The sequence below is a fragment of the Exophiala aquamarina genome (assembly GCF_000709125.1).
Source record: "Exophiala aquamarina CBS 119918 chromosome Unknown aczIA-supercont1.2, whole genome shotgun sequence".
Taxonomy (NCBI): Eukaryota; Fungi; Ascomycota; class Eurotiomycetes; order Chaetothyriales; family Herpotrichiellaceae; genus Exophiala; species Exophiala aquamarina.
Window position 1 is genome coordinate 320,560 of NW_013550586.1, and position 16,943 is coordinate 337,502.

At 52.5% G+C, this 16,943-nt stretch overlaps 6 protein-coding genes across 6 annotated transcripts; 4 read left to right on the forward strand and 2 right to left on the reverse strand.

The window, feature by feature from the left end:
• Positions 1-864: 864 nt before the first annotated feature.
• On the reverse strand, positions 865-2,313 carry A1O9_01973 (uncharacterized protein; the record flags this gene model as incomplete). The annotated part of the gene is made up of 2 exons (XM_013407548.1): positions 865-1,150; positions 1,208-2,313. 2 exons carry the CDS (start codon positions 2,311-2,313, stop codon positions 865-867), a joined length of 1,392 nt encoding a protein of 463 aa, XP_013263002.1.
• A 356-nt stretch (positions 2,314-2,669) lies between these two features.
• Positions 2,670-3,938, forward strand: A1O9_01974 (uncharacterized protein; the record flags this gene model as incomplete). Its single annotated transcript, XM_013407549.1, has 1 exon — positions 2,670-3,938. One exon carries the CDS (start codon positions 2,670-2,672, stop codon positions 3,936-3,938), a length of 1,269 nt encoding a protein of 422 aa, XP_013263003.1.
• A 5,092-nt stretch (positions 3,939-9,030) lies between these two features.
• On the forward strand, positions 9,031-10,360 carry A1O9_01975 (uncharacterized protein; the record flags this gene model as incomplete). Its single annotated transcript, XM_013407550.1, has 2 exons — positions 9,031-9,470; positions 9,523-10,360. The coding sequence occupies 2 exons, from the start codon at positions 9,031-9,033 to the stop codon at positions 10,358-10,360; spliced, it is 1,278 nt and encodes a 425-aa protein (XP_013263004.1).
• A 2,537-nt stretch (positions 10,361-12,897) lies between these two features.
• Positions 12,898-14,319, forward strand: A1O9_01976 (uncharacterized protein; the record flags this gene model as incomplete). The annotated part of the gene is made up of 2 exons (XM_013407551.1): positions 12,898-13,973; positions 14,151-14,319. The coding sequence occupies 2 exons, from the start codon at positions 12,898-12,900 to the stop codon at positions 14,317-14,319; spliced, it is 1,245 nt and encodes a 414-aa protein (XP_013263005.1).
• A 315-nt stretch (positions 14,320-14,634) lies between these two features.
• A1O9_01977 (uncharacterized protein) lies at positions 14,635-15,333 on the reverse strand (the record flags this gene model as incomplete). Its single annotated transcript, XM_013407552.1, has 2 exons — positions 14,635-15,178; positions 15,218-15,333. 2 exons carry the CDS (start codon positions 15,331-15,333, stop codon positions 14,635-14,637), a joined length of 660 nt encoding a protein of 219 aa, XP_013263006.1.
• A 510-nt stretch (positions 15,334-15,843) lies between these two features.
• Positions 15,844-16,660, forward strand: A1O9_01978 (uncharacterized protein; the record flags this gene model as incomplete). The annotated part of the gene is made up of 2 exons (XM_013407553.1): positions 15,844-16,105; positions 16,227-16,660. The coding sequence occupies 2 exons, from the start codon at positions 15,844-15,846 to the stop codon at positions 16,658-16,660; spliced, it is 696 nt and encodes a 231-aa protein (XP_013263007.1).
• Positions 16,661-16,943: the final 283 nt, after the last annotated feature.

A 16,943-nucleotide genomic window follows, 5' to 3' on the forward strand; every position in this document is an offset into this window, starting at 1 on the left:
GTCTGGCTGTCTGGCTACCATTGGTGACCCGAGAATAATTGTCCACAGCTAGGGCACATAAGACTGCGGGCTGCACTCAGGTACAGTGGCCTCTCCATCTCGCTTCAGGACTAGGTACTATGTCTATTAGGTCAAAGTTTGCAGACGACGCAGAAGACAACAACAAGGAAGATCAGGAAAAACAAGAACAAAGAAAGGGATTTTCTTACGCTTCGCTTGAGTAGAAAAGAACTATATAGCCATTCCACTATCAAGCCAAAACGCGCGAGATCGGTACTCGTTCAGGGGGTCGGAATCCAGGTGGAATTTCGCGCGACTTTGGCAGAGTCAAAGCTTGGGTTTGTCTGACAGTTTTTGGACATATTGTGGTGGTGAAAGTGTCTCATGTCGGGTTAGATGTTGGCTTCGGATCTCGCATCCATCTACGCACGTGCTGGAAGTAAGCAGGCTGTTGTTACTGGTGGGGATTCCGTGACTGGGATATTGCTGGTTTGCTTCTTGCTTCTGAATCTTGAGATGAAATGTGTGGACTGTCGGAATATGTTACGGGGTTTCCTGGGCGTCAACGCAGTGCCATGTCTGCAGAAGGGGTTCCGAACGTCTTGGTGACAGACAAAGCCCTTCCGGTGAACACTGGCTGGTACATCTACCTATCTAAGCCTGCTGGTCATGTAAATCGGCCTAGCTATGTATGTAACACTGTAAGTTGCCATGTGTATGTGATGTTTATCCACGTCCAGTCTGGCTGGCTGGCTGGCTGAGACGGGCTGTCATGGACTCTTGGGCCATGTTCCAAGGAGATAAGGAATGCAACAATGGCCTCCGTGAATCCTCGGAACACCGAGCAGCCGTGTCTGATCAATATCACCTCGTTCTCTTCGCCTCCTCGGCCAAGATCATCCCTTTCCTGCCAGCTCGACTTCCGTCGTCACAGCCCAAAAACTCCTGCCCAGCCGTCTCGGCTTTCAACTCCTCCTCCGTCTTCCACCGCCAAATCTCTGCCAGCTCCGGGTCCAGGTTGCCCTCAAGCGCGTCGACGATCTTGTCACCTATCACGGGGAAGAACTTGAAGCCGTGCCCAGACCCTCCAGTTGCAAGGAAGAGGTTCTTGTATTGCGGGTGGTATGCCATGAGGAAATCGCCGGATGGACTGTATTGGGACACGTTAGACAGATACTTGGCCCACAAACAGGCAAATGAAACTTACGTATCGCAGTACCAGCATATCCTCGTACGCGTGAAGGGTCGGGCTTTCTTGTGCGGAATGAGAACGGCCATTGCTTCACGGATTGCGTCTTCTGCTTCCAGAGGTATGGGCACGCCGACCTCCGGAACACTGACTTCGATAACCTCATCGTCTTCGAGTCTAGCCGGCGCATTGCTGAAGCTGGCCTGCAGCTTCTTCCTGGGAATTTTGACGAGATTCCTATACCCGTAGCCATGTCTTGCAATCTTGAGCTTCTTGTCTCGCGGTGGTATAATGAACATACCCCGGCTCATGTTCATGACTGTCGGCCGGTGTGCCATGGCATCCTGCTCTTCCTGAGTGATGTCGATAAATGCAACGGCTTGCCCAGTGGCCAGGCATCGTCCTTGCAGGTCAATCAACGATGGGCTCCAAGCCCCAGCTGCAAGGATGATAAGGTCGGCTTTTAATTGTTCGCCGTCTTTCAGTTGCGCTCCCATGACAGTCTCGTCCGAGAACAGCAGCCGATCGACCTGCGTACCATTCCGGATGGTGACTCGATCGTGTCCCTCCTGCCTCACCCTCCGCAAGGCATAAGCAACACAAGCCTCGGCATCAGCCCACCCAGAATTGAAGTTCGCGTAGCCGTGGTCGCCACTGACGCCCTCGTAGCCCGTGGCCTTCTGGATCTCCTCTCGACTGTTCAACTCCTGGATCTTGTTGACATCGCCCCAGCCCGTGCCATTCGCCGCTGCGAAAGCTCGTACATTCTGCAGTGACTTTTTCACGTAGTCGCCTTGGCCCTCGTCCGCTGTCAACACAAAGCCAGGCTCATGGTACCGCCCCTCACCGCCCCATCCGTCCTTGCTCGTGTCGCGCCATTGCGCCTGTACCTCCAGGGCCAGCTTCGAGTATGGCGCGGATGCATAGTCTGCCCGCACGATGCGGTTGGCATCGACGGATGAACCTGATGGGTTCGGTAGCTCCGGTGAAGTGTCGACGATGGTTATTCTGGTTTGTTTGTATTTGGGATTAGACAGCAAGGATAGCGCCGTCGCCAGTCCGAATTCTCCTGCCCCGATAATGAGGACGTGTCCAGGGGCTGTGGAGGTGCCAGCTTTTGACATGTTCTCGGATATGTAGTTGAACATCAAATATAGACATATGTACGTCCCTCCACTTACATCTGATTAGTTATGACTTACTTCTGGCCCAACCCATAGACGAGAACAGCCTTGGTGCCGTGTTGCATTTTATACTGAACGATCCCTCCAGCTCTAGGTTATGGTGGTGTGCTTCTCCGCTTTACCGTTGACGGTCTTCTGCGCCGTGCTGGTGTGAGAGTCTGGACTCTTGAGCCTCGACTTGTTCGCTTGAACTTCGGCTCGGCAGAAAATAGTTAAATATTAATCTCCAACTCCAACTGCAAGACAGCTCGACTTCCTCGGTGCGACCTTCACCGCACCAGGTTTTGCCGCCCACGATGCAGAGCTTGCAGAGCTCTCGGATACCACATATTGCGCTGGCACTCATTTCCAAACGATCAAGTACGCGGAGATGCTTGAACCACACGTTCCAAGCCAGCGAGATCCGCAACCATGTCTATGCCAGATCCTCGATGCACCATTTCGACAGACATGCCTCGACGGCACTGAAGAGGATGCCCCGACAGAAGCCAGTTAGAAGAGACCCAGTAGACACGACCGCGCCCCTACCGAAGCCAGTTTACCAGCCCTACACCCGACCCCTGCCACAATTCCTTCAAAGGCTATTCGTATCCAAGGCCGCCTACTTCTGGGGCGCTTCCATCATGGGCGTGGCGTTTGGAATATACTGCACGATGACCTACATATCATACCGACGGGCGGTCGAGCGAGCAAAAAGCCTGGACCTACCACAAAACGCCGACGTGTCCAGCCGATGGCTCGATCTCTCGCGCGACTTTGACGACGAGGTGGACTTATCCGAGCGGCTGGCGCGGCTGCACAAGAAACGCGCGGCGCTGTGTACGCAGGCGCACGGGAATGTGCTCGAGGTCAGCTGCGGTACGGGCAGGAACATGCGGTTTTACGATCTGCGGCCTCTGCGGCAGCCAAGCGATACGCGAGTCAAGAGTCTGGTGTTCAATGATCAGAGCGAGATCATGGTGTATCAGGCGCAGAAGAAGTATGACAAGTTGCAAGAGGCTGTGGAGCCGATTAATAAATTTAAGGGACCGGTGAGGTTCATCGTGGGAGACGGTGGTGACAGGCGCGTTATCCGCAGGCCTGAGGGAGGGTTCGATGTGATCATCCAGACAATGGGCATCTGTAGCATGGCGAATCCTGTGGAATTCCTTAAACGTTTGGGCACCTTGGCCAGGCAGCCTGGGGAGAAGAGCGCCACAGCCGCCTCAACAGCGACTGGTAAGCAAGCAGAGGAAGCAGCTGAAGGACCGAAAGCCACAGACTACGGCTCTCCCGACGAAGAGGCGGAAGCCAGCAAGGTTTCAATCGACAGAGGCGGAAAGATCCTTCTACTGGAGCACGGGCGGTCGACGGTTGGGTTCGTGAACAACTTTCTAGATGATGTCGCCAAAGAACACGCCGACCGGTATGGATGCTGGTGGAACAAGGATATTGAGAAGGTGGTCAACGCGAGTGGACTCGTGGTCGAGAGCATGAATCGATCGGCTTTTGGCACCGTCTACGAGTATGTCCTCCGGCCGGCTCCTGCTGTCGAGCTGAAGGAACGCGGTGAGAAGAAAGCGTAAAAGTCTATAAATCTTGTGGACGACTTGTTGGCGACTGGCCTCAAGTCACCGTCTCTTCGGGGCCATCGCGCATTCAACCAAAGAGGAATTGTACAATAGTAGATATGTATATATCTATGAAAACATTACACTGCCCGAGGTCTTGGAGCAACTTTGAAATTTACCTTAGCTAGTTTTATGCGATCTCTTGGGTTATGATTCTCCGAAATCACACATCTTTGACATCTAAGCCCGAAGCTGCTTTTGGAGTAGTTCGTAAGGCTGGCATTTCAGGAGCGCCGAACAGGTTAGCTATTGTGTGAGAGCACAGATGTCCCAGGAGGGGTGCCTTTCGCCATTTCTGAGAATGTAGCACGCGGAGCCACTGTATGATGGAATAATACTCGTAATTCCGGGATGATGGAGGACCTGTGTTCAATCTGGCTAGGATCGGGGTTGAAACCTGAACGCTTGGCGCATTACGATGCGACGTGGACCGCTCCTGAGAGGCACACGAGGCCCGGTGAGCCAGAGAAGGCAAATCTAACCAAAACGAACCTCCACGGGCAAAAGGTACTTTCGACACACAAGGATGGTAAAGGAAGTTATTTCCTAGGTATATACGTCAGACCCTGCGCGTTTAGCGAGTTTTACGAGCATAGCCGGGGCGAGCTGCAGTCTGTTAAGGCCGTAGAGTTAGACGTCATTGTGTAAAATTTCAAGGCGGAAGCCACTCCCTGGATATCTCTTTCCGCGCCGCAGTGACGATCAGCAGCTCAATCGCATTCCCGAGAGTGTTCCGTCGGGCCATTATGCAGTTGTAGGATCACAGTTGCATGAGCATGGCATACGCCATGTCTGCATGTCTGGGCCGTCGCGTCGGTGGTAGGGTGCGTCGGGTTTGAATGTTGAGTTATGCTGATCATGATGATGTTCGTGAAAGATTGACGGCTTGAAGAGCCGCCGCTGTGTGCCAATTGCCGACGCAAGTCTTGAATTGGGATGCCGTGCATAAAATCAGGAAACCATCGCAATGTGTTTATCTGCCGACATCCCGGAGCCAGCTATTATTCGTGATGATGGACTGAGACAAGAGTGGAGGGCATGAGGTGGATGGTTTGACATCGCGAGGAATCTCCATATGCTTACTGCCCTAACCTTCTTGAGTGGGGTGCTAGTCGAACCTCTCGTGGCGAATATCAGCGGTATGCTTCACAGCAGTATTCCATAGGATGCCACAGGAGTAATCGGTTCGAGGGTATCTGACAGACTGGGCTAGCGTTGGTCCTGATATATTGATTTTCGATAATGTCGGAGCGCATTGATTCTTTGGTAGATGATCCCATGATGATAGGCCGTTCCAAGAGCAGGTATCCAAGCTCGTAATTCAAAACAGCTGCAAGAGGGTTGGGTCGCGATCGGGTCTGTGCCTGGTTCCCTCTTTAGGTTTCGTAAACATAGCTGCTGAGCTCCAAGGGATAAATCTAACTTGGTTTAAAGTGCGGGGGAGTATGCGCATATGCAAGTGTAGTGCGAACTGTGGATAGCCGTGGGAGGCTCACATAAAGGATAGGTGAAGAAAGTCGGACTGCGAAGGTTTGAACATGGGCTGAGCTCCCGTACCGAAAGTGCTCCTTATCACGCCGATCAGCAGCTTCGGCCACCTTCAGCTAAGTCGCCGAATGAGAGTTCTTGTGTAGAGACGGCCTCCAAATTGCCGCCGAAACTCTAGATACGTCCTCGACTCGAGGAAGACGCAAGGTTGAGAGGATTTTGACTGGGACATTGCCACGGTGCCACATGCTGGTAGAGAGCCCCTCACGTAACTCTCCAAGTAGCCATGCACATGTGTGGGATTCGGTGAAGGAGACCAAAGGCTACAGCGCGAGAGGAATGCCTTGGGCAGCCAATGTTTGTTTCAGATTGAGTTTCGACTGGCCATCACGTGCCTGGCTCCCCCGTCCCGTTTCGGCCTTAGGGCTTCGAGGCTCGTAACGGAATCCACGGCTCAGCATTTCCAACCAACATTTGTCGCAACAGTTCGGTGGCCATGTCGTCCCGAAAAAATCCATGATTGGCTGGCTATTGTATGATTGTTGCGATGATGATTGTATTATGTTTTCGAGAGGAGGCGAGCTTACTATGGTTTACACGCGGCTTTCAGCACAGCGAACGTGTGAGGGCAAAGCTGTCAGCTTCCGCTGCGACTTGGGCGAGTTCTGAACCTCTGGGCTCCTACCGTGGCTTTCCATGAGCCGCTCAGCTTGCAGGCGAGAACCTGATCACAAGTGCGACAGATGACAGGCACGAATTGAACCAGCGTCGCCTAGAGCAACGACAGCCTGCTGCATGGGAAACGCTCCCCCGACCGACGGGGACGAGTTTCTCTGACAGGTGTGTGATTACAGGCCAAGTCCATGGCCATGTGGATTACTCGCACAGGCTGGGTGGTGCGGGTTGTTCCCGTTGCGTTGTTTGCTCGACTCCGTACTGGGCGTTCACACTGCTCGGCTGGATTTCAGTGCGAGAAAAAAAATAAAATAAAAATCTTGGTCTTCTATTCGAGGAAGGTGGGGAGCCGGGCCGGTGATTGGCTCGGTAGGGATGCAGGCTGGTGTCATTCTGGGGCCGAGGGGGGCCCCCTGGAAGGTGCAGCAGCCCAGTAAACGCAGTTACGAGTAGCCTCTACGAGTACGCACTACGCACTACGGAGTACTCTCTCCTGTCTCCTCGTAGCCTGAGGGGGAAGTTGGAACCCAAGCCGACCTCGCGAAGGGACCGGCATCCCAAAATCAAGATTCCTATTCTGAATTCCTATTCTTGAACGGTGAGAATTCTAGCGCAACTCGCGACTCGCCAGCGGAACAGAACACCAGCTTCCTGGCTTGCCGCAACATTCAACCCACCCAATCGTTGGCAATCCGCATGGCGCTGACAAGGTAAGACGTGTCCCCTAGTCCTTCGCTCTTGTTGATGCTTAGTGAGGGTGTGCATTGGCTACCCTCCTTGATCTCTGCCATTGTCATCGTGCATAACCTGGAGTCTGCACGCATGCCCGGGTGAAGAAACCGGTATCATGACTCTAGCTAGCATCCGAATCTCACTAGGAGTTTCGCTGCAAAAAATAGGAACCCCTTAGTCAGGCTATCCTCCCGCATCACACCACCGCCTTTGGCATGTCTGACGGCATCCAAGGCGACGGTCGAGGATAACGATCTCAACACCCTTCCGCCTGTCTGCCCATCGATCGGACGATGACAAGATGAGCGGCTGGGAGAGTTGATTGGACCCGATTAGCGTCGACTCGTCGTGAGAGTCGTCGACCAAGTCGTCCAGAGTGGTGCTGTCAGAAGCCAAATAGGATATGAGCGACAAGTGCGAAGTGGCGGACGACGGAGTACGGATACTTCTGTTTGCAGCAACTGCCAGGAAGACCAAATGACTGGTGTCGGTGAACTCTTAACTCACCTGCCAGTGTCACCCAGCAGGCGAAACTCTGGTAGCGCATCCTCGCGCCGTCACAGTAGGCGGTTTAGGCTGGATTTTGAAGGAATAGGCGTTGAGCCATGCCGAATGTTGCCTAGGCGCTGGTGCCTGAGGGGTGCTGCGTGGCCGGTGCTAAAGCGATGACTCCAACCCTCGAGAAGCACGCGGGTGGCTGGCCAGGGCCTCGGATCTCGAGCCAGACACGCCTAAGAAGACGGTTGACATGCTAGCTGGGCGGGTGGACATCCTTAGAGACGTCGTACAAGTATGAACCGGGGGTGAAAAGTCTGGTCCCCGGTGCCCCTTCCAGGCTGATATAATGCCTACAGTCCGGAGCACAATGCCTGCAATGGCTGAAATGCCACTGGTACGGTGGCACCTCATGCCCATGGCGGCCATGCTCGATACGTATTGGGGATCCACATGCTGAGGAGTATCCGCTATGCTTGCAACTCGCAGGGTCTGGCGCACACGCCTCTCTTTGCTCTGTTTTTCTCTGTTTTGCAGCCGCCAGTGCGAGTGCCGCACTCGATCAGAAACTGCTCCAGCTTCCAATTACTACGACGACTAACTAGGAGTACTTACTACTTCCCACTCGTACGACTACATCTTACCGGTTGCAAGCTCGTGCTGCTGCCTTACAGGCCCTATCCGAATTGTTCTATTCTTTTTTTTTTTTCTTTTCGAGAGCTTCTGGTTGCTGCTTTTCTCTCCCTCCTCTGCTCAATCACCTCATCCCTCCCTCACCTTCGATCTGCGATTGTTATCATCCCCCATAGGACTTCTTCTCCTCCACCCCGTCCTTGCACGTGTACTACTCGTACCACCCGTCACTCCTACTACTGAGTTGTCTGTACTTCTCCTACAGCAAACAATTGGATTTCCGCCTGCATAACCCAAGTAGGCGCCCGCCCCTCCGGTCTATTTTCTATTTCTGCCTGCGCAACCATCCCCATCACCATCACCTTCGCCATCACCACGTCTATCAACATCTACACCCCCAGCGCGCGCAACTTGTCAAACAAGTCAACAGAAAGCCCAGCCCCAGCCCGACCAGACTTCTCGATCCTGCATGCTTGCTTAACCTGCAGCTATTCATTCTCTGCTTACCGCCGTTTGGCCAACCTCACCATTCACCGGTAGCCGCGAGATCTCCCAGACGCAAGGAGGCGAAGGCGCAGCCAGTCTCTTGGACTTGACACTGATCCCTGCACTCCAGCACCCCTGCTGCAGTTGCTCATTGCTCCACACGTCGGCACCTTGCATTGCGTTGCTGCATTCCAGCTGCCCACCACGCCCTCGCCATCCAATCACGCCCTCGCCGCCTTTGGTCACACTGCTGCGCTATCCAACCGTCCATTCCTCCCCCCGTCGGCCTCCCTGGCTCCCTGGCTTTTGGCTCTTTGGCTCCTGACCGCAGCCTGGAACACCATCATCATCACCATCCCAAACATTTCCATTTACCGAGTACTCCTTTGTACTGCCTGTCGCTATACTTTGGGCCATACATACTTCCTCAAGGCCCTCTGTACCAACCTTCGCTCCATTACAGTTATACAAACTCTACCATTCGACAACTGTATTCACCTCACCTCGCCTTCTCTCCAACCCATGACCTATTTCCACCATGCCTTACAATACTCGTCGGAAATCTCTCTCCTTGCCATCTCTCGGCATTCACGTGCCTAATTCCTCGCGCACTCACCGCCCATCCATCAAGTTCATTCAGGAGTCTGAACCGGTACAATCGCCTCCCTCAAAGAAACTGAAGCGTTCTCATGCCGGCGATGAGCCGCTTTCCCCAATCTCATCCCCTCGATCAAAGGTCGGTTCTCCAGCACTTGACGAGATCCCTCCAGCAACATTTGCCAATAAGAGACACGCAGCCGAACAAACTCCTCCACCTTCACCTGGCTTGAGGCCACAGTTTCGCAAAGTCGACATCGACGGAATCAACGACGATATTGTCATCGGAGTCATTGAACAGCTGGAGAAGACTGGGAATCGCCCACACCTCATCCGAGACTTAGCAACCATCCTGGCCTCGACCAATAAAAGTATTGCTCAGTAAGTCTTTCCACCATGCTTCATGCGCCATTCTTGCTGACGTTCTCAATAGTTCTGCCAACCCAGCTGCATTACTTTCTTCCCGTCTGAGTCTATACCTGAAACGACCCTGGACTGCTTTGTCACCATGCCCTTTAGCCAAGGAGCTTATACCGGTTCACCCAAGGAAGGTGTTCTTTTTCTTGACCACTCAACCACGGATGCCCTTGCCTGAATCGTCTGACGATATCCTACCACCTCCCCTTATCCAGGCCAAGAATTTGACTCCAAGCCTTTCCGACCACAGCCAGATGGATGATTTGGAGTTGGACCAAAGAGAACGCGCTCGACTCTCACCTAGTCCGGAGGTAGAACTATATTCCCCAGAACTAGACCAGGATGTTTCCATGGAACCCACTACCCCTGGCGAGCACTTTAGTGCTAGGAGCAGTCTCAACCCAGATGGCACCCCAGAGGTTCCACGTCGACCGAACCGTGCCCCTAGTCCTCCGCTCGAAGCCGATGAGCGAGGATTCACCGAGACTGCCACTGCGGTTCGCGCTCGTGGTATGAGTCTTCACAATCTCACCATTCAGGAATCCGTTGAGGGTGATCGACAACTGACAGCCGTCGACGTGTCTGACGAGACCCCTGAAATTCGTCAGAGGCGGGACCGTGAGCTAGGAATGGAGCTTTTTGGCACCTCCCACGCAGAGCTACATGCTCCAGAACAAAAGCTCCTCTCTAGCAGTCCCATGATTCCTGCCAGACAAGACCATCACTCAACAATGCCAAAGATGTATTTGACCTTACAACTCGACGACATTGACATACTCGAATCATCATGGGCACTGAAAAGCCCCGAGCAGATGGATATCGACGAGCTCGAAGACTTATTCACAGGCTTTTAGTCATCCACCAGACACGAACAATCTCGAGCAAAACTCCAAGAGACCAGTTTTGAATGTTCAGAAGGCATCAGTCGAACGACTTCTCCACTTCATCTTTTCCCTCACCCTAGCTCTGCTTCATGTTTCTTTCTAGAAAGATGGTGCTTTTAGATCTTTTATCTTGCAGTGATCTCTACTTCTTTCAGGTTGGCCTGTCGGTGTATTGTTTGGTTTTTTGAGCAACATCAAGAAAATTCCCCCATCCTACCTATAGGTACATGTTACCGGGGGTTATATTGTCACAATACTGGTGATGGATGGATGGAGAAGAAGCAGCATGATAACGACCCAACAACATCATGTCTATGTAGTATTAGGGTTCACTGGTCATTGTGGATCATCAGTGGTCGAAAGCTCGACGGAGATGTGCTTCCTGCTGTAGATTAGATAGCAGCAGAACGAGCCAAAATGGAAAGAGGCGAGAAGCGAAACGACATGAATTCTTTTGTTCGGTGTGGTGAGCGCGCTCCTGTTGTGCATCGGCTTAAACATCGAGAAGGGCAGTCTACGCAAGTGCCATTGCTTCCCACTTTATGTCCCATTCTTCTGCATCATAGAAATTATCATTATACTATTCTCAACATGTCATTCTTATCCCCAACCCGTCTCTCTTTCTCACATATTCCCCGGCCTTCGAAAGCCACATACTTGCCGAACCAGCGCAGGCCACACCGTGACATATGTATTGTATGTAGTTGGTGACCCTCGCGCATCGGCAGTGCGCGCAAGTACACTTTTGCTTGCGCCATCCTCACCGCCTACTGCCGCTATAACTTGCTAGCTCAAGGACGGAGGATTGTACATATGTACAGTCCAGTACATAGTTGGGCGCCGCACAGTTCACCGCCATCTTGACCGCCCCAGCTTGGCCGAGGCTGAAGCGGCCCATCCGCCGGCATAATGATACTAATACTACATAATGTTATACCCTAAGCACCTTTGTACAGTACATACTCGTATAGCCATCGACGAGAAATCTAATATCCTCATTTCCTCAAAGGGAAGGTCCAGCGAAAACGCCAAGGCCAACTGATGTACGAGGTATTGTTGATAGCTCTAATAGCAATTAGACCCTGGGTCCTGGTAGCGCCACGATCTCGATGTACCTTGCAATGACCTAATTGAGTGAGATGGCTGTGCCGTCATTTGCAGATTCCAAGCTGCCTCAGTCCTGGACACAGATGAAGATTACAAACGCGTGTTTTGAGTGCCACCGTCGAAAACAAAACGTTGATCACACGAGAAACTCACCCAGCCACTTCCCGAACCTCTAACAAGCGGTATAGTGTGACCGCAGCCAGCCTTGCAGCAACTGCATCGCCCGTAACGTTGTTTCTAAATGCCTTTTCAGCCACCGAAGATCGTAAGTTGGAACGATCACTTTAGGGCTCATCTCTCTCCTGGAACCAGAGTCATATTCTGATTGCCCTTTGATCCAGGCCATCTAATGAACCAGGCCGCCCGGGAGAGGCTGCCAGCGCGGAGGTCGTGCCAGCGACAGCGGCAGCAACAGCAAGAGCACTCGACGGAACAGCTGGGTCGAGTGCCGCGTCAGACTGTCAGACGGCCGACCCGGGCTACTCGCTGACCAAGGGAAATAACGCCCTGGTGGATTTTAAGCAGGTAAGAGTTGGTCCTGTGACTATTAGGACACTTCGAGTTGACTTAGTAGCTCATGAACCCCTGCTTGTTCAGCCGGACAACGCGTCGCATGCCAATTCTACCGCCTTGGACCGTCCTGTCAAGCCTAGCTCATGTACCACATCAAGTGCGCTCTTTTCCTGGCTCCCCTCCAGGATGGCTATAAATCAGCTAGTGGCGTCGTTCTTCAGTGATGTCAGTTGGCGGTACTCCATGCTCGATAAGTACTATTTTGACTGCTGGTTGACTTGCTGGTCCGAGGCCAACTTGGAAACCATACCACACTTCAGCCATGAAGAGGTCTCGAGAGAACTTTACTACTTTTCAGCATTACTATTTCAAGTATTGGGTCTTGCTATACAGTTTCTGCCTTTCGATTCCCCTGTCTGGGCGTTCTTATCGCCGGCTGATCTCGCCTCGTGTCAGAAATAGAGTGACATTGGAATAGAGCTGATGACGCAGCCAAAAAGAGAAGATGTGGCTCTCACAGCCGTCCAAAGTGGTTGAAGAACATTGGAAAGGGTATAGAAGCTTGGCATAGCCTGGGAAACGCAATCCGGTTGAGTTGGTCAAAATCGACCTCTGCATTCTCCAACTGATGAGACTTCAGGTCCGCCCAAGAGCTTGAGATCCACCAGCAGAAGGACGTCCACCAGCAAGATACGTGTAGCCTCGAGACAACATTGAGTCATGTGTGGGATGAAGAGCATAAACGGCGATTGTGGATGAACTTGTGTATATGGGATACGTAAGGTTCTCGCGCGACACCACCATACTGTTATTGACCTTAGCCGATCGAAATAGATTCACTTCAATGATACTTGGCCGACCAAGGGCCATTCATCCTGACGACTGAAATGAGGGAGCCAATCGAGTGCAATATCCCCCCTAATCCACCGATCAGCGTTCCAGGCACTCAAGTAGATTTAGTCGACCAAGATCGGCCCAACACTGTTTCCCAAAATCTCTTCTTATATCGGCTCTCGAATGTATGGCATACTGTAAAAGCTTTGAAAGCCGACAGACCTCTTCTAAAAGATTATACTGTCACTCAGCGGCTTCATAACGAGGTGAACAATATCATGGACCTGCTACCACCGACACTTCGATATGAGAACCCGGACAAATCATGGGACGACGAATATCCATATCTAAATCAACAGCGAGAAGACATCCTCACCAAGGCCAACCTAATACTGATGGCATTACACCGCCCGCACATGGAGCACCACGTCGAGAGCCACCGCGCGGCGCTGCAAGCTGCGATCGTGACACTGGAATCTCAGAATCGATCATTTATGGGGATTGGGCTGCACCAATACAAGCTTTTCGGGCTGTCATTCTACACCATCGACGCATCACTATTACTTTCAATCGTGGCGGCTAAACATCTACCACGTGAAAATGACGAATTCATGGCTAGGATTGACTACATATTACAGCAAGTGATGAACAGGCTGAGTGTTATGTATTCATACAGTCCAATTGCACGCTCCGGTCTCGCTATCGTTCGACAGTGCTACGCTGTCCTCAAGAAGCGTTGGCAGCGCATTCCTGCGATATTGAATGCATCAACAGGCATGGCCATCGAACTAGAAAACGCCAGACAAAGGCTGGGCGCCGATGTGGCAACAGACAGTTTGTCCGAACGGCGGCAGCTGCCACCTTCTCGTCCAACATCAGGTGAGACGATCTCTTCGCAAAGTGTTTGGACCTTTGACGCGGGGACCATGGATGCAGAATTCATGCCGAAGGCTGCCATCAACCCATCTCTATGTTTCGGTCCATCGACCACCTACTTTGACGAGACATACTGGATGAATCTAATCAATCAGACACCCGACGTGCCATGTTTCGATTTGGGAGCAGCTGACGAGATGGGCGAAATATTTGACGCAGCCGACATAGCGCACGATACTGTTCGGAATCAAACGTAGCTCCATGCTTGAAGCGAGGAAGGCATTACGCCTGCATTAGAAAATCGGAAGAACAATCGATCACCACACTTGATTAACCAATAGACGCCAAAATTACGCTCTCAACACTTGATTGTTATGGGGATACACACCCCTAGGCCTACCATGACCAACCGCTCATAGGACCCATGTAGCCGTGTCCTTTACCCCATTCAATTCCCTCCACCCGTGTCCTTGGCCGAAATTGAAGAAGCCATGGGAGAAGATGGTCCTGATAAAGGAGGCCAATACAGGATGGGAACGCTCCTTCTTTCACTAGCAAGACTATTGATACAACCATTGCTTTTCGGTCTCTCAAGATAAATGCTCCTTGAAAAATGTTGCAGCATTTTGGACCCGCCGGATCAACAAATGGAAGTTTGTCGTAAAAGTCCATGTGGGTGCCTTTCGGGACCACGATCTTCTTGGTCGCTCCACCAATCAAGTTGTCCAACTTCTCGGTATGCCATCTAGAACCTGCATTCTCCCCCACGATCAGCAGAACCGGTTGCTTCAAGAAGATGTCGGCGAGATGGAATGCATCGAAGGTCATCACGCGCGGAACACTGTCGTACAACATCTTATTCGCCGCTCTTGGATGCCGACATTTTGGAGTGAGATAGTAATCACTCGCTTCTTTCAAATCGTACGGGGTCTTCTCGTCCGGGTGCGGTGGCACGTATGGGGCAGCAGCATGCTCGGCGCCCTGGGTGACCTCGGCGGTGATTTGCTGAGCCGCCATCTTGAGCGATCGACGTGTTTGGAAGGGTCTTCATAGCCGTACCATCCCAAACGAGCCGAGTCGCCGATTTTCACCATACTGACCGTCGCAACGGCCTTCCCAGTAACCACAACATAGCCCACCCCGGCGCAGATGCCGAGGACGGCGATTTTCTCAGGGTCGACTCCGTTCAGTTGTTGCAGGTAGTCGACAACCGCCCAAACATCGCTGACTCTTGCCGCGGGATCTTCTAGAAAGTGAGGCTCGCCTCCACTCTCGCCCTGATAAGAATCGTCGTAGCTGACAGTAATGAGGCCTTCCCCGGCAAGTTTCTTTGCATACAGTTGCGCCGTCTGCTCCTTGACGTCGTCACCAGGATGGATGACAACGATACCGGGCCGTTTTGGCGAACCGTCCTCAGCGGGTCGGAACAGAAGACCGGCCAACTGGATTGGGCCTTTCCTGATCGAGATTGCAGACACTGTGGCGCGAGCGATTCACTGAGGGCTACTTCGTGGAGTCCAGTCTCGCTGTTGCTGGTGAGGGAGAAGCGAGATATTTAGGGCCTGACGAAACGGAACCGAAATGACATGTGCCAGACGGGTCGTTGTCTCCATCAAGAAGTAACTCGTGGCTGCTGACGTGGTAGCCAACCAGGAGATATCATTATGGCCGTTGACCAAGAGACAGCATCGGCTCTCTGGGGATTAAGCTCTGAGGCGTCCAATGTCGAGATCGGACTAGCGTGTCGGGCATCGGACTAGTGCCTCGAAAATGGGATGAGCACAGCGATTACGATTGGTCGAGGAGGGACGACTCAAGCACTGTCACCAACAGATATCTCGTAATGTCACCGCCAGCTCCCTGTCGTGCCTTGTGTTGCATGGCTGGTCTTTGATCTACGCCGACAGCACAGATACGATATGATGTCAGTGTGGCCGAGGGGAGTTTGAATGCCCTCATCGCTTCCGGCACTAATCGTCTTGTCTCCAATGTCGGTGGAAGTGATCTGAGAGCTGCATAAAGACATCAACAATATGATGCCAGGAATGGTAGCAATCTAAGTCGACAAAAAAAGCTTCTCATCCGGCGATCAAGAAAGTGCAAAGCCCAAGAATCGGAATCAAATGGCCTCACCCAAATCACCTCAAACCGTGTCGTTCTACTCGCGCAGCCTCAAGCTCGCTGGACATTTCTACCACCCAGCGGAGGCCGCTCCGGATAGGTCTGGGGCCTCCGTCGTCATCAGCCACCCATGGACCTCCGTCAAAGAGCAATCTCCAGCAAACTACGCCCGTGTACTCGCCCAGGCCGGCTTCTTCTGTCTCACCTTTGAGGGCGAGCCCAGAAGCCTGGAAGATCCTTATCAGCGGGTTGAAGACATCAAGTGTGCGGTCAACATACCTCATCGGCCGAAAGGACGTCAGTCCTGATAAGATTGGGGTGTTGGGTATCTGTGCGGCTGGCGGCTATGCACCGTTTGCCACGCAGACGGACCTCCGCATCAAAGCATGTGCCACCGTTGCTGCTGTGTGCGTGGGCACCATGGCCCTCCGAGGGTTCGACAAGGATACCTCCAACATGTCGATCCTGCAAGGGCAGCTCGCAAATGCAGCAAAGGACCGCAACGGCGAGGTCGAGGTCGGCGGCGAAAAGGTGCCCATCGTCCATCTCCTGCCGGAGAAAATCGAACATGTCCCTGCCGACCTGCCAGATTCATTCAAGGACTTGGCAAACTACGATCGCACTCCACGGGCAAACCATCCGCGTGCAACTAATACTTGCCTACCCGGGAGTTGGGATATCATGGCCACTTTTGATGCCTTTGGGTTCAACGAGATGATCGCACCCAGGCCGCTCTTGATGATCACTGGTACGAGAGCCGCGACGAAGTGGTACAGCGAGAATGGCGTGGCCAAAGCGAACGAGCCAAAAGAACTTTGAGTCGTGGATGGTCTGATCCACGCCGATCTGTATGATCACGTTGACGAGGCTGGGGCGAAACTCGTCGACTTATTCGGGTCCCACTTAGGCTGAGTTGAGTTGCCTCGCTCAATCAAGTTTGAAACAATAGGGTAAATAATAGTTGCCATACGATAGATAACATGAAACAATTACTCCGTCCTAAATACTCCAAGTGGCCATTTGTCCACTTGTCAATGCTCATCATGGTGGACTAGAAGCTCGATCACGTGCACGTGGTTCTTTTTCAATGTAAAACGAATAC